The 15,407-nt window shown below is 32.0% G+C and overlaps 1 protein-coding gene across 2 annotated transcripts; it reads left to right on the top strand.

Annotated features, from left to right (window-relative positions):
• Window positions 1–4,727: 4,727 nt before the first annotated feature.
• Window positions 4,728–8,701, top strand: LOC115978133 (putative transcription factor bHLH041). 2 transcript variants are annotated; one of them, XM_031100156.1, is made up of 8 exons: window positions 4,729–5,249; window positions 5,342–5,464; window positions 5,608–5,713; window positions 5,863–5,877; window positions 5,988–6,053; window positions 6,143–6,805; window positions 7,086–7,466; window positions 8,260–8,701. In XM_031100156.1, exons 1-8 carry the CDS (start codon window positions 5,134–5,136, stop codon window positions 8,326–8,328), a joined length of 1,539 nt encoding a protein of 512 aa, XP_030956016.1. In that variant the 5' UTR covers window positions 4,729–5,133; the 3' UTR covers window positions 8,329–8,701. The 2 variants fall into 2 exon arrangements, with proteins under 2 accessions (XP_030956017.1, XP_030956016.1); XM_031100157.1 differs by lacking the exon at window positions 5,863–5,877 and having other exon boundaries at window positions 4,728–5,249.
• Window positions 8,702–15,407: the final 6,706 nt, after the last annotated feature.

The following is a 15,407-nucleotide window of genomic DNA, read 5'->3' as shown; positions in this document are numbered from 1 at the left end:
GTGCCAGGGACGGCGAAGCCATGAAGATCAGCGTGCGAGCAGTAAGCGAGGTTTGTGAAGGCAAGGTCTGCCGCCAGAGTGTTCGTCATGATCATGGGATCGAAATCGACGTGGGCATCGACATTGAGGTGAGATCGGAATCGACATTGAGGTGAGATCGGAGTGTTCGTCACGATCGTGGGCATCGACGTTGAGGTGAGATCGGAATCATGGGTTACCAGTGCTAGTGGGTTTTGGTTGCTGGTGCAAGTGGATTCGTGGCTTTGGGTTGGCGGTGCTAGTAGTTTCGTGGGTTTAGGTTGCCGGTGCTAGTGGGTTTTGGTTGTGTTTTATGGGTTTGAGTTGTTGTGTTTTCTAAGTTTGGTTAAGTGTGTTTTAATGGGTTTTGTGGTGGGTTGTTGATGACGGTGGTTATGGTGGTGGTTTTGTTTTCAGTTTTTTGTTTTGTAATGGATTGTGGCTGCCACGATGGTGGTGGTGGTGGTGGCGGCAGTGGCAGCAGTGTTGTAGTTGTTATTTATTGTGTTAGATATATTATTTTATTGTGTTGTTTATATTATTTTAATGTGTAGTAAATATTATTTTAATGTATAGAATTGAATGATAAAATATCTGATAAATGGGATGTTGTAAAATGATGTGGTTAAATAATAAAGTAGGTCTTTGGTGTGGTAAAATGGCATAAATTATGCTATAACTGCTGTGAATGCTCTAAGAGTAAGACCTACTTTTAGACGAGAGAAATGTGTAGTACAACAGGTGCTAAACAACTTGATGCCATCTACTCCATCTAAAAACATTGTCTTTTTTAAATAAATAAAAAAGTCCATCTATACATTTTTTTTTATTTATTTATAATTCATCTATAAATTCTATACATGAATTGTTGCATATTAATAGGTAACTACAACTATATTTGTCACAAATATAGAAAGTTCTCACTGGATCCGGTTTCGGTCAAAGTCGGCTGTCCCGGCCATAAGGCCATTTCCAAGCCCAAAACTACCTAACCTTTTGTGGGTTAGCCCAAGTCCAAACTCCAAGCTAATATTTCAAATTTCATTCATTAAACTCACAAAACTTTCAGGTTGGGTTTGAAAAAACGTTGGGTTCAAGCTGACCCTAACTATACAATGTTAACAGTGTCACTGGTGAAGCAGAAGACACGACGTCCATTGATAATATACCAGAAGGAAACAGCGACGAGGATGGCAACTTGGGCCAAAATGGCCCATTAGCATTAATTTTTGAAATATTTAGCAACAGAGCACTGTTTCGGAAATAATTAAGGAAATACCACTTTTTCGGGCCCTATAGTGGCGTTTTCCTGCAAAATTTTTTTATAAGTCACATAACAGGTTCAAGGGGCCCTATAGTGGCGTTTTTAAGCCCTATAGTGACGTTTTTGAGCCCTATAGCGGCGTTTTCCTGCAAAATTTTTTTATAAGTCCCATAACAGGTTCAAGGGGCCCTATAGTGGCGTTTTTCCCTATAGTGACGTTTTTGGGCCCTAAGCGGCGTTTTCCTGCAAAATTTTTTTATAAGTCCCATAACAGGGCCCTATAGTGGCGTTTTTAAGCCCTATAGTGACGTTTTTGGGCCCTATAGCGGCGTTTTCCTGCAAATTTTTTTTATAAGTCCTCATAACAGGTTCAAGGGGCCCTATAGTGGCGTTTTTTTAAGCCCTATAGTGACGTTTTCGGGCCTTATAGCGGCGTTTTCGGAAAAAGTGGTATTTCCCTAATTATTTCCGAAACAGTGCTCTGTTACTAAATATTTCAAAAATTAATGCTAATGGGCCATTTTGGCCTGGCAACTTGGCAAGGGGCACTGTATATCTGTCTCTAGAAGTTCTGCTCTCTCTCTCTCTCTGTCCAATGATAATATACCAAGAGGCAAGAAGGCCATTGAAAAGGACCCCCCCAAAAAAAAAAAAAAAAAAATTTAAAGTAAGAACACCAACTATACAATGTGAACGCTACATTTCACATTGTACCTGCATGGCGTGTGCGTGGAAATTTCAAGGCTAGACAAAGACAAGATGAAAGGCTAGAAGCCTAGGACCAAATCCAAAAAATAAGGTTAAATATGAAAATGGAAAAAAGAAAACGAAAAAAAGAAGAGGCAACTATAGAATATAGATAGATATTTTTGGACATGCAATATATCTACAATCTCCTTGTGAATTGTGGCTATGCTTTTTTTAGTAATCATCAAGAAAAAAGAAAAGTTCTTGATCAGCAAATTGGTCAATTTTGTGCAAACGAAAGTTATGAAAGCAGTGTGGGTGGGACCATAAAATAAAGTTTTGTTCCGGACTTATGGGACAGGGGATATTTGGTTAAATTTTGAATATATTCGCCGCACACACCTAAGCTCTAATACTATTTGTTAAGACTCTTCAAGTAGTTAGTACGAGTAATTAATATAATATATAGAAACATATTTAATCTAAAAGGCCTAATTCCTATGTCTATGAGTATGAGCTCAATTATATTATATTAATTACTCATTACTCATTCTTTTCATCATTATTCAATGTAGGATTTCCTATATTCAACCATCAATAATCTTATAATTCAATAGTTAATACATTTTAATATTTTCACGGAACATCTAACGTTCAAATTTTTTATTATCATTGTAATTAATGAATTTATATATATATATGTGTGTGTGTGTGTGTGTGTATTAAATGCCATTCAAGGCAACAAAAGTGTGGGAGACGTTGCATTAGCATTACACTCGTGGCTTTGGCATTACACAGTGTGTAGCTTGATGGTAAGAGTCCTTATCTCAACACCAAGAGAGAAGCGGTTCGAGCAATAACTCTAACAAGACCCGTGTGGTACACGTGGTATTACCCATTTATGTCATACAGCATGGGTCGACGAGCCCACACCGGAGAACCCATTTTTTTATTCAGCAAAAAAAAAAAATTTATTCATGGCTTTGGCTTATAGGTCGAGGAGGACCCAGCAGGTAAGTTTTGAGTAGGTGCTACTGAGAGCCAGAGGATTTGCTCAAAGGAGAGAATGTCAAACGAAGAAAATTTATGCAATGTTTCAAATTTGAACAAGTAAATTTTGGACGCAGCATAAAGCATACTTACTTTTTCTTCTTTATGTATGGTTTTTTTGCCACATAATTAACGTTTTAGCAAAAAAAAAAAAAAGAATGTTTAAGCAACCCTATGTCCCTATTCATGTGAAAAGTTAAAAATAGATAGAAATAATTTAAAATTATTAAATCACCATTTTCTAACCATTTTATAATATTTTACAACAATTTTATTACAAATACTATGTAGCAAGTTGTTATTGGTGGGCAAAATATAATTTTAGTGGTGGGTTCAAATTAGAACTTGTAACAACTGAACACCTATATATGATTTGTTATGAAAGTGTTGTAAAAATTTTGTAGAGATAACACTTCTCCATATATAAAACCAAATCCATTTGATTTTTAATTGACTTCATAATATTGTGCCAAATAAACTTTTGGGATCTCAAAATTTTACATGTAATTATTCTAATACATATTTTTCAAATTAAATTTAAATTCTATCCTATAATTAAACCCAACATTAGAATCTCGATATATCATTTTTTTTAAAGAAAAAATAGAAGAATAAGATAAAAGTTAGATACAGTACAATAGGTTCCAATTAAATTTAATCATGAATTGAATTTAATTATCTTTGAATGAAAAACAATATTGTTTATGTTTTATTCATCAAGCCAACTAGGTTTTTGAATTTAATTGGAGATATCTAAGTCTTACCTCAAATAATATATATATATATATATATATATATAAATTCATATATAAACACAATCATAATAAATGTCTAATGCAAGAAAAATGAGTGAAGTAACTAATAGAAATTAGGTACAAAATTCTCATTGCTGAGCTACTATTGGTAGAGTTTCCATATATTGTTTTATATATAAACATAATCATAATAAATTTTCATTAATAATTACCACGATCATCAAATTTCATATTTAGAAAAATAAATAAATAAACAAAACCGCTAAAACCGCACCATAAACACCCCTATTAAGGACTAGATTATCATAGTATTAAAGTATTTAATCCTCATTCCAAGAGATGAAGAAATGTGAAAGTTTTTCTTTATCCTCCAAAAAAAAATATATATATATTTTCAGCATCCATTGGATCAACAACCGCATCAGTTAAGTTTCTTTTAAATACTAATCTTCTTGGTAATAAATACTAATATTACTATATTAGTTCTATAAAAAGAATTACTATAGTAGTTTGTTAGAGGATTGATTTCTAATAGAAAAATAAAAAATGTAGTAATATATATTAGTCTTGCCCAAATAACGTTTGGAAACTAAAGAAGAAGAGAGAATAATAGAAAGGAAAAACAGAAAAGTCAGGAAGAAAACGAAATAATGAAAACGACACTCTGCCTTCCGCCCTTGACTCATTTCAAACCCTCGCGAGGGTGGACTTTGACCACTACTTTTCTCACTTTCCCTTACCTGGCTGCTGCTCTCTCTCTCTCTCTACCAGTGATGTTAGCCAAAAGGCCCTAAAAAATTTTCTCTCTCTCACTACTACTTTTCAAGCTCTCTAGCCAGAGACAATTCTATCTCTCTCTCTCTTAGTAGTAGTATACAAATACCATAGTGGGGTCTTTTCCCTTTTGTTTTCACTCACCCTCTCAAAGCATTGGTAGGGCTTTCTTTCCCCACCACCACGCACAACTTTTCAACTCTCTCTCTCTCTCTCTCTCTCTCTCTGTGTGACAGAGCCAGCTTGTTTCTTATACTATTAAATAGCTAGTCATGTTCCCCAACACAAATACCTAACTAACAAAGATCATAAAATGACCTTAGATTAGTCTTCTTCATCTTCTTCTAGTATACCCTTCTTCCCCTTTTTCTCACTTAGATATGTCAAGATTTTTCCTTACTTGCCCTACAAACACATGTATATTTTTCAAATGACGCATTCAGACTCAGATCACAGAAGGTTCGGCGGGGACGAAACAATCAAACTCCTACATAAAAAGGGTTGCAAAGAAGAAATACAAAGCCATGTCGTGCAGAAATATCTGTACTCTTAGCCACCACAAGACAAGTACTGTACCTCAAGGTCATGGACACGGCCTTCTTATTCGATGAAAGCAGCCGTGCCAACTTCTTTCAGTTGATAATGCAATCTATTCCATACACTTACATTTGCCTATGGTCAAATTGGCCCCAATCATCTAGGTATTATTTAACTCTCTCTCTTTTCTCTATATGTATATATTGATTTACATATCAAGGATTATATATGTGTTTTTTTTTTTTTTTTTAAACAGCTTCTTAAGATATATGGATGGATTCTTTTATGAAGAAAACAACCAACCTAGCTCTTCTTCTGGGACTCAAGCTCGGAGGCTTTTTGAGGAGTACCGGCAATCAGTTTTCACGGTCGAAAATGAGTAAGAAGGCGACATATATACTAGTTAAGATGCTGAATATATCAAAACATGATTCCTTATATGCAATCGCTTTAAATGAACTTTTGTGTATATATGTAATAAGATTTTGGGGTTAAGGTTTGTTTGTTGATTTTGTATGTCAGATGTGTTCCAGGACTCGCTTTCAAGAATAGTCGACCTTACTTAGAGTTGCAAGAAGTGCACCTTCAAAGATTCGCATCAAAAGTAGTACAGAGACAATTCTATCAGGTAATTAATTGATGTCAATAAGAGGAGCTAGTTATACGGAGAGGGAGAGAGCTTGTAATTTGTTGACTGATCAGACAACGAATTCATTTTTCTTCACGATGTTAGCTATATTGATTTATTTCTATGCCTTTTTTTTTTTTTTGTCACAGGTAGCAGGGATTAAGGTTTGTACAGCTGAAACAAAATGTGATATTAGGTGTTTCTTAAGCTTTCTATTTTATGGAGCATAAAATAGTAAAAGATGATAAAGCTTCTATTTGTTTGTTGAGTGCAGACTGCAATTTTTATGGGATGCAAGAGTGGAGAGATTGAGATAGGTTTCTCCAACGTGCCTGCTGAGGTAAGAAACCCCATTATCACATTTTCCATAACGTTGTTCTTTTGTTTAATTAAAATTTCATTTCTTAATTCAATTGAATTTTTTTGTAGATTGACATTGAAAAGGAATTGAGAAGTTGGTTTCCTGAAGATTTCTCAAGGCAATTTTCCCCACTTAGGCTACCAGATCCAAACCCACCTTCATCATCTTCATCATTATCCATGGATAGCCCCGAGTACTCATCCCTTCTATTCAACATTCCAAACACAACCCATCTTCCAGAAACCCTTAGAGAGGTTGTTAATCCTACATTGCAACAAATTCCAACACCTAGTCCACACCAAGCAGCCATGCAAGAGTATGCTAGACTCCAAAACATTCAGCTCCCAAACCCCGAAACCGAAGCTGCTGCAATTACTAGAGCCATCTTCAATGTTCTAACTTCACCTTCTTCTTCTTCTTCATCACAACAACCCCACACAAATTTACCTTATAGTCACCAGGTAGTTTCCAAATTTAGTGCATTCAAGAGATATGCCTCGCCTTTAGGACCAAGAACGACCCAAGTGAGAGCCAATTTAGGCCAGCAAAGCATGATGAAGAGATCATTTGCATTCTTTAAAAGCTTAAATTATATGAGAGTTAGTGCACGTATCCAAGCAAGTCGCCCCACAACCACTCAATTGCACCATATGATCTCAGAGCGCAAAAGGCGTGAGAAACTCAATGAAAGCTTTCAAGCATTGAGATCATTGCTTCCTCCAGGAACTAAGGTAACAATCACTTTGAATTGAAAACACATTTCTATTTGGCAATGCATTAAATTTTGTTCTCCTTTTGTTTTTAGCAACAAGTAGATTTGCATCACTGGTCAAGACTCTTATTGTTCAGTGCATTACTCAGTTCTTTCAATTGGATTCGTATCCCTTAAAAAAAAAGTACACATTGGCATTCACGTATAATCGTATACATACATATATATATTTATGAGCCATTGCCTACCAATATATAATACCAACTCCAACCTTGACAAATATGTTTTGGATTTAATAGAAAGACAAGGCATCGCTGCTTGCTACAACAAGGGAGTATTTGAGTTCTTTGAAAGCTCAAGTTGAAGAGCTTAATAGAAAAAACCAGCTCTTGGAGGCGCATCGTCTACCTGCCAAAGAAGCAAAGGAAGAGGAAACTAGTTCCTCAAATGAAAGGCTCATTGTTCGGACTTCACAAGTCTCGGAATCAACCTCATCGGAGGAGCGCATTGTTGATTTGCAAGTGATTATAAGAGGTGAATGTCCAATGGTGGATATTCTGATTCGCATTTTGGAATTCTTGAAGCAGGTTAAGAATGTAAGCTTGCAGTCCATGGAGACCAATACCCGGATAATAGAGTCAAGCTCCATGAATCAAATTATTTTGAGATTAAGAATTGAGGTATGGAAATTTAGATGCATTTTTTTAAGATTGAACAATGAAAAACAAATTAGTGGGTTGTTAAACTCTTTTGAATAATAATAATAATAAGTAATCATTATTTAGAGGAAAGTAGGATGCTTTAACTTTTGATTAAAAAATTGGATATTTTGTTAAGGTTTAATTACTCTTGCATAAATTTCATCTATTAGAAATGTCAAATGTTGAAGTAGATGCTATAATTATAGTACAAATCACATTCAGATTGATTCATAACTAGCATTACTTTTATCTTATACCAAATATAATATGAGAATTCAATAATTGTGAAAATAAAAGCATGTTTAGAAATGATAATCATCACATATATCCGTGTTGAAACATGTAGATCTTACACGGTTATGAAATGAAACCTACATGCTATAATAATCATATCGCATGTACCAAAAAGTTAGCTTCTCTTTTTAGAGTTGAATATTGAACCTTAGAATCTTTTGTATTCTTGCATAAAATCATCTCTTAAAAATGTCAAATGTTAAAAGTAGATGTTATAATTATAGTACAAATCACACTCAAATTGATTCATCACTCACTACTTTTATCGTATACCAATTAGAATATTAGAATTCAACAATTGTGAAAATGATGGTGTGTTTAGAAACAATAATTATCTCAGCACTGAAACATGTAGATCCTACACCATTATGAAATGAAACGTACAAGCTATAAGATACATGTTGCATATACCAAATGAAAAAGGTAGCTTTTCTTTTTAGGGGTGAATTTTTAATCAGTGAATCTTTTGTTGTTGAAGGGGCCCGAATGGGACGAGTCTGCCTTCCAGGAAGCCGTGAGAAGGGTTGTTGCTGACCTGGCACCATGACAATTGAACCAATCCCTCTTTTTGCCACGTGTGTGAGACATTGAATTTGGTCAAAAATTAATTTTAATCCTATGGCGGCTCCCTATCATTGTCAATTGTTACTTTTCTTTATTTCAGATAATTACTACGCCTCTTCATCACCGCCTCCAATTTTGAGATCACTTATTGTATTGAATTTCACAATCAGTGCCTTATTAGCACATTTTTGATAGCCACCCATATGGAACTAGAAGCAATTAATGTATAAATAAATATTTGACACTTTTTGGTTTACCAATTACTATCATATTGGAGTATAGTATTATTATACTAGTATTGTTTAGTACCACACAACTTAGGATCAATCCCATCTTAACCAGATTTGTTTCTTTTATTTTCTTTGTCTTAATTTTGTTCTTTTATGTGAGCCATTCTTGATATATTATTATCTTTCTTGTACGATTCAATTCATATATATTCATGTCGCCCTTATTGACTGTAATCTTTTAAGGAGACTATGAAAGCAACCCTTAAGAGAGAGAAGGGATCCAACATAGATCCATAGATGTATTCAAAGATGGTCCAACGTCAAATTATAACTTTTCAATATTTCTTACCAACCCCACGCACGTAGCTTTCACTGGTTTATGTAATACCTCTTTTTTGGTTTCATATGTCTGTAATCTATGGGTTAGAGTACTCTGCCAAGATAGTTGTCAGTTGAGTTGGCCACCCTATCATATGGGAATTCCAGTGTTAGTCAATTATTTTTTCTCCGTGGAAAACTATTGAGACTTTAGAGACGGCGTTTTTGACTGTCAATCTCTATAGGGGTCAAACTCTCAGGAGTAGTTTGCGCAGAATTTACCCAATAACAATGGTTTTGGCTTTTTTTCTCCTTGATCATTATCATGCACCAATTATAGCGACCAAGATTACAAATACAACCAATTTCACAACTGTTTGAGTGAGTACCAATTATTAATTCTTATATTCGCACTACTATTTTATTATCCACCAAGACCACCGCAATTAACAATTTGTTACCTTAGTAAAATTTATTGTATATAGGAATATATTAAATTATAATCCATTACATTTGGAATAGAAGTTGCGAGAACTTTTGTATTCTAGATATATTGTTTTTTTTTTTTCTTTTTCCTTTTTGGGGCTAAAAAGCCTAATTTTATTATTGGTTCACCCTAATCCGTTAGAGGGGCCGGAGAGGCTACAATTATGTCATGGAAAGAGAGATCAATATGATTCCATGAATCTATCTATTTATTTGAATTCAAGTCTTGTGTGGGTGAGAGGGAAAGGAAGAGGACTATGAATAATTATTTAGTGACCAATTGGAGACATCCTAATGTTGGAAAAAAATTAAAGGAGAAGAAGACATAAATTAATATAGAGCTAAGTAGTAAACTGCAGTTTGATTGATCAGGAGAAATTGGTTGACCAAATCCAAGTCATTGAAACTGTTTAAGTCTAGTTCTAATTGAAATTCTAGGAGTTGAATCTAGAATGAATCAATTCTACTAAGTTCTAACATTATGTTTACCTAATGTAATTCACAAGGAATCAGAACATTAGTTGAAAAGGTAAATAATATTTATGGTTCTGACTGGCCTCATATGATTAGCCTTTTATTGGACTTCCATTTGTATTCAGCAAAAGATTGGTAGACCATCTTTGCCTCCTCTCTCTCTCTCTCCCCCACCTCTGTTTTCTTTCTTCTTTTATTTGGCAATAGAATTCACCTTACTCAGACAAAGGGGGGGGAAAATTAGGTTTATAACTGTGACTACATCCTGTAAGAGGATCATGTCAAATCGATGGTCAATTGGTCACTTTAGTACTTGTTCAATCACCATTATAATTATATCTTTTATTTGCATAATGACGACGATTCCAACCAAACTACAAAGACAGCTTCACGTTAAAAATGTATGATTATAATTTCGTAAATACAAAATACTTTATTGTAACATATTGAGATCAAGTGCAATACTTAGAATTTTGCACGCAATCAATCAATCAATCAATCAATATATATATATATATATATATATATATACTTAGAATTTTGCACTATATGCAATTAATCAATCAATCAATCAATATATATATATATATATATATATAAAAGTAGAGAGCTCATGTGAGAAAATATAAGGTTCTGTCAAGTGGCACATTGTATGTCATCTTTCTCATTTAGGCTTCCACCTCATCTAAATTTAACATTTATGTCAAACTATTAAGTAATGGCAAATGCATTTATTTCAATGTATTAATAAATTCAAAAAATTTGTATACATTTATAACTTTACTTGCTTTGAATTGATACGGATGGATCTAAAAAGTCATGGGAAATGTAGGAATCAAAAAAACTTTTCAATTTTTTGCATAAGAATAACTTTAATGCTAAATTACAAGAGTCAAATTCAATGAATTTGGCAAATATTATTTGTCTCCACATCAATTCAATATATATATATATATATATATATATGTAAAAGCAAAGGCCTCATATGGGAAGCATGAGGTTCTGTCAAGTGGCACATTGTATGACATCATTCTCATTTAGGTTTCCACCTCATCTAAATTTAGCATTTATGTCAAACTATTAAGCAATGGCAAATGCATTGTAATTTCATGTAAATTTTTTGTTTTTTTTTTGAGAAAAAAGTGAATGTTTAGTTGGCTTATGGAAATATCATCTAAAATTTATGATGTCACGTTTATATTATTGAAGTATGATAGTGGTAAGTTAAACACTCAGTGAAAATAGTGATATTCCATTAATAAAATTTTATTATAATCCAAATATGTAAAGTAGTTGAGGTGTAAAGCTAAATGAAAAATTACTCTTATAAAGTGCCACATGACAGAATCGTATGGTCTCTCACGTGATGTTTTTCTTTCTTATATATTTTAAATAAAAAAAAAACCATATAAAATTCTTATATATATAATTAGTGCATACTTATAGATAATTAATGTGTATTCACTTCATTGACACATTCAATAAATTAAAAGTTCTAGTCGCCCCCTTCGAGATCCCACAAAGCCGTAACTCATTTGATCTCATACTCAATAAGCTACGTCCAATTACTCAACGTGGTAGTTGGCTCTAATACCAAATGTTAAGAACCTATGGGTAGAACTCACCCTTGAAAACCGACTTGCAAGGGAAGGGTGATAGATTTAAAAAGTCATGGGAAATGTAGGAATAAAATTCAAAAAATTTGTATACATTTATAACTTTACATGTTTTGAATTGATATGAATGGATCTAAAAAGTCATGGGAAAGGTAGGAATCAAAAAAATTTTTCAATTTTCTGCATAAGACTAACTTCAATACAGAATTGCAAGAGTCGAATTCAATGAATTTGGCAAATATTATTTGTCTCCATATCAATTCAATATATATATAAAAGTAGAGACCTCATGTAGGAAGTATAAGGTTCTGCCAAGTGATACATTGTATGACATCCTTCTCATTTAGGCTTCTACCTCATCTAAATTTAGCATTTATGTTAAACTATTAAGTAATGACAAATGCATTTATTTCAATGTATTAATAAAATTCAAAGAATTTGTATACATTTATAACTTTACATAGTATTGATACGAATGGATTTAAAAAGTCACGAGAAAGATAGAAATAAAATTCAAAGAATTTGTATACATTTATAACTTTACATGCTTTGAATTGATATTGATGGATCATGGGAATTGTAGGAATCAAAAAAACTTTCTAATTTTCTGCATATGACTAACTTTAATGCAGAATTGCAATAGTCAAATTCAATGAATTGGGCAAATATTATTTGCCTCCACATTTGTCCAATATAAATCCTCATTTCCATTGGACTTAAAAATTAAACTTCCATAATTTTCTCACAATATTTTTGTTTTTCTTTCTGAGAGGTATGTTAATTTTCAAAATATTACTTTCGTCTTAAATATTTTGTTTAGATTTTATGTATACGGCTTTACTTATGTAGTATTGTAATTTATTTAGGCTTATTTTTTCATATTATGTGCCAATTTATATTTTTGGTTTTCTTTATGATGCGTATACTTGGTAAGGATCTATTTTTGGCTACTTTTAGTTCAATTAAAATTTGGAGGTTATCCCATCAAAAAAAATTTGGAGGTTAAATTGTGATATTATTGCATCACTATGGCATTATTTTTTCTATTGTTGTATCATGAAATTCTATAAGTTTTTATAGCTAATTGATATATAAAACATAAATAATACAAAAAAGACACCTAGGAACCAACAGGATTGTAGCTGACAATTTCACTATGATCTAGTGACATTTCTTGGTTGCATAAATTAGAAGAATTTCCCCCCAATGTATTTAGTTTGAATTTAGTTTTAGTACAAAACCTCATAGATTAAGTGTGACTGACAATAATAGTAGACATGAAATCAATGGGTTATAAATAATTTCTTACAAAATTTATCAAAATGCACCATTCATTGCGCGGGATATCGGCTAGTTGTTTTAAATAGCTGAGATTGAAAGTAAAAAAAAAAAAAAAAACAACAACAACTTTCAATCTCAACCATTCAATAAAAATATATTTAAAAAACTAAAAAAATTTAAAAAGATTAGAGAATAAAGTAATTAAAATTTTAAGTGAGAGTGAAATAGGGGAATTGCACCCAGTGAAATACCTAACCTAATAATAGAAAATTCCTTTAATTATAATTGAAATAGGATTCTTTGTGTCTACCTTTTCACTATTTCCATAACTACTTTTATTGTTTCGCTCGAATCAACTTTTCAAAAACACAAATTAATTAATTAAAGACAAAAGTATTTTAGCAAATGAAAAATGAAAAGTTAGGGAGGTAAATCCGTAAATATATATATATATATATATATATATTATATGCTCCTATCAAGAAACTATAGTCAACCTCAGCCCTCAGAGGCATACACCTCCTTTTTCTGACATCCTACATGTTCAGGTTATTCTCATATATGAAAGTGTAACATAGGGGTATGATAAAAAGTGGAGGAATGTGAGGGAAAGAGAGAAGAAATCACAGTAGTGATAAAAAAAATAAATAAATAAATAAAATAAAATAAGACATGGGCAAAAACAATGAACCGAACAGCCTATCTAGCACATTCCTACTTCTATTGATTTCCTCCTCCCTTTCTTGATTTTCACCAGGACTTCCAACATTTCCAGGATCACAAATATGTCAAAAGTCAGTGGATCCCACCTCTAGAAACTGATATTTGATTCTTCAGTAACTTTTCCCTTTTTCCTTTTTGTTCTCTTCTCCCTATTATTCATTCCAATATATAAATTTGAGGATAGGAACCACCACCGAAACATCCCCTCCCCCTTTCTATTAAATAGTTTTTGCGGTTTCTAATTTCTTTTTCATTTGTTATTTTTTCTTTAAATATTTTTTATATGTCAAACTTAATTAAATATATAGAAGAAAAATGTTTCCTATTTTATTAGTATTTTTTGGTGTTAAAAAGTTATTAAAGAAATATACAATTAAAAAAAAATTATAAGTGGAATATGGAATATTATTTTTAAGTTGAAATTTAACATTGTAGATACACAAATGGTTACCATATGGCTTACAATTGTTATAATTTAATTTCTTTTTAAGTTTAATAAAAACAAATATAAGTTGTGATTAAGCTTTATTTAATTACTAAAAATTATTATTAAAGGTGGAATCTTGATAATGGAATAAATTACAGCACAACTTATAAAAATCCTAACAAATAAACACAATATAATGAATTTACTATATTTTATGGGTTTTATTACAGTAAAATACAACTTAATATTCACAAAATCACGTGTCAGTTTTTTTTTTACAAAGTAAAATATTTTACCCTTCTGAGGTCGGTCCCGGCCATCTTTACTTTGTAGTCTTTAATAGATGCATCCACATTAACAATCAAATGATCACCCCATTTTTCAACAATTTCTGCTCGGATGCTTCTTGTCCGTGTCTCAATGTTTCATCCTTTGATTTTACAGGTACTTTTTAGTATTTTGAATGAGGTAGCATCAAAAAACCAAACATTATGAACATACGTTCATAGTATGCTCACTATATTAATTTCTATATGTATCACTTGCTTTCTTTGGCATAATGTTGAAACTTGAAATAAAGAATAATAATTAAGGTATCTAAATGGAAAAATATTAAGGTAAAAACAAAATCTATTGAGAGATAGATCACTTATTTAAAAATATAAAGAAAAAATGTTTTGAGAATTTCATACAAAAATTATACAGCAACAAAATAACAAAAGTTTTTTCATTGCTAAGTTAGACTTGCACCCCATGGATTTTGAACTCACATCTCACCCTCCATCTCATAATTTTTTATTGGAAAAGATTAACTTTAGTTACAAAGAAAGAGTTTACAAGTTAGACAGATTAGAAATATCAACAAAATGAGCATAGATCCAAAAATTCAACAAATGAGAAAAATGAGAGACCACTCATCAGTGGCGGCTCTACATGCTAGGGTGGTCATAAGACTGCCCTGACTTGGAAAAAAATGTAAATACACACTTGTCAAAAAAATATTATATACTAAACTAACTTATTGTGACTACCCTAATAAAAATTTTGAACACCCTAACATAAAAATTACAAAAATTTGGGTTCAACAAAAATAAGAGTAGTGCTACTACATTCACAACATTTTTACAATAATTTTACAATAAATTTAATACAGTAAACTGTTACTGATTCTAATTTGGGCCAAATACTAATATTATTTTATTATCCACCAATAACAGATTTTTGCATAAGATTTATTATAAAAATGTTGTGGATGTAACATTACTCCAAAATAAATTCTACCTCCAAACATAATTCTTAATCCCTTTTTTTTTAAAGCTTAAATAACAGCAATAAATATTAGCTCAAATAACAACAAATGTAAACCAAACGAAAACAAGACAAGACCAAACAACAACAATTGAAAAAATTATTCAACAAAAAGCCCATTATAAAACAAAAAGATAAAATTTGTAACTCACTCAACCTATTCAATAAAAATAATTTCTAATTTCATTTTTCTTTAAAA

The sequence above is a fragment of the Quercus lobata genome, chromosome 2 (assembly GCF_001633185.2).
Source record: "Quercus lobata isolate SW786 chromosome 2, ValleyOak3.0 Primary Assembly, whole genome shotgun sequence".
Taxonomy (NCBI): domain Eukaryota; kingdom Viridiplantae; phylum Streptophyta; class Magnoliopsida; order Fagales; family Fagaceae; genus Quercus; species Quercus lobata.
The sequence above is the reverse complement of the archived record's forward strand: the minus strand, read 5'-3'. Positions and strand labels throughout refer to the sequence as shown.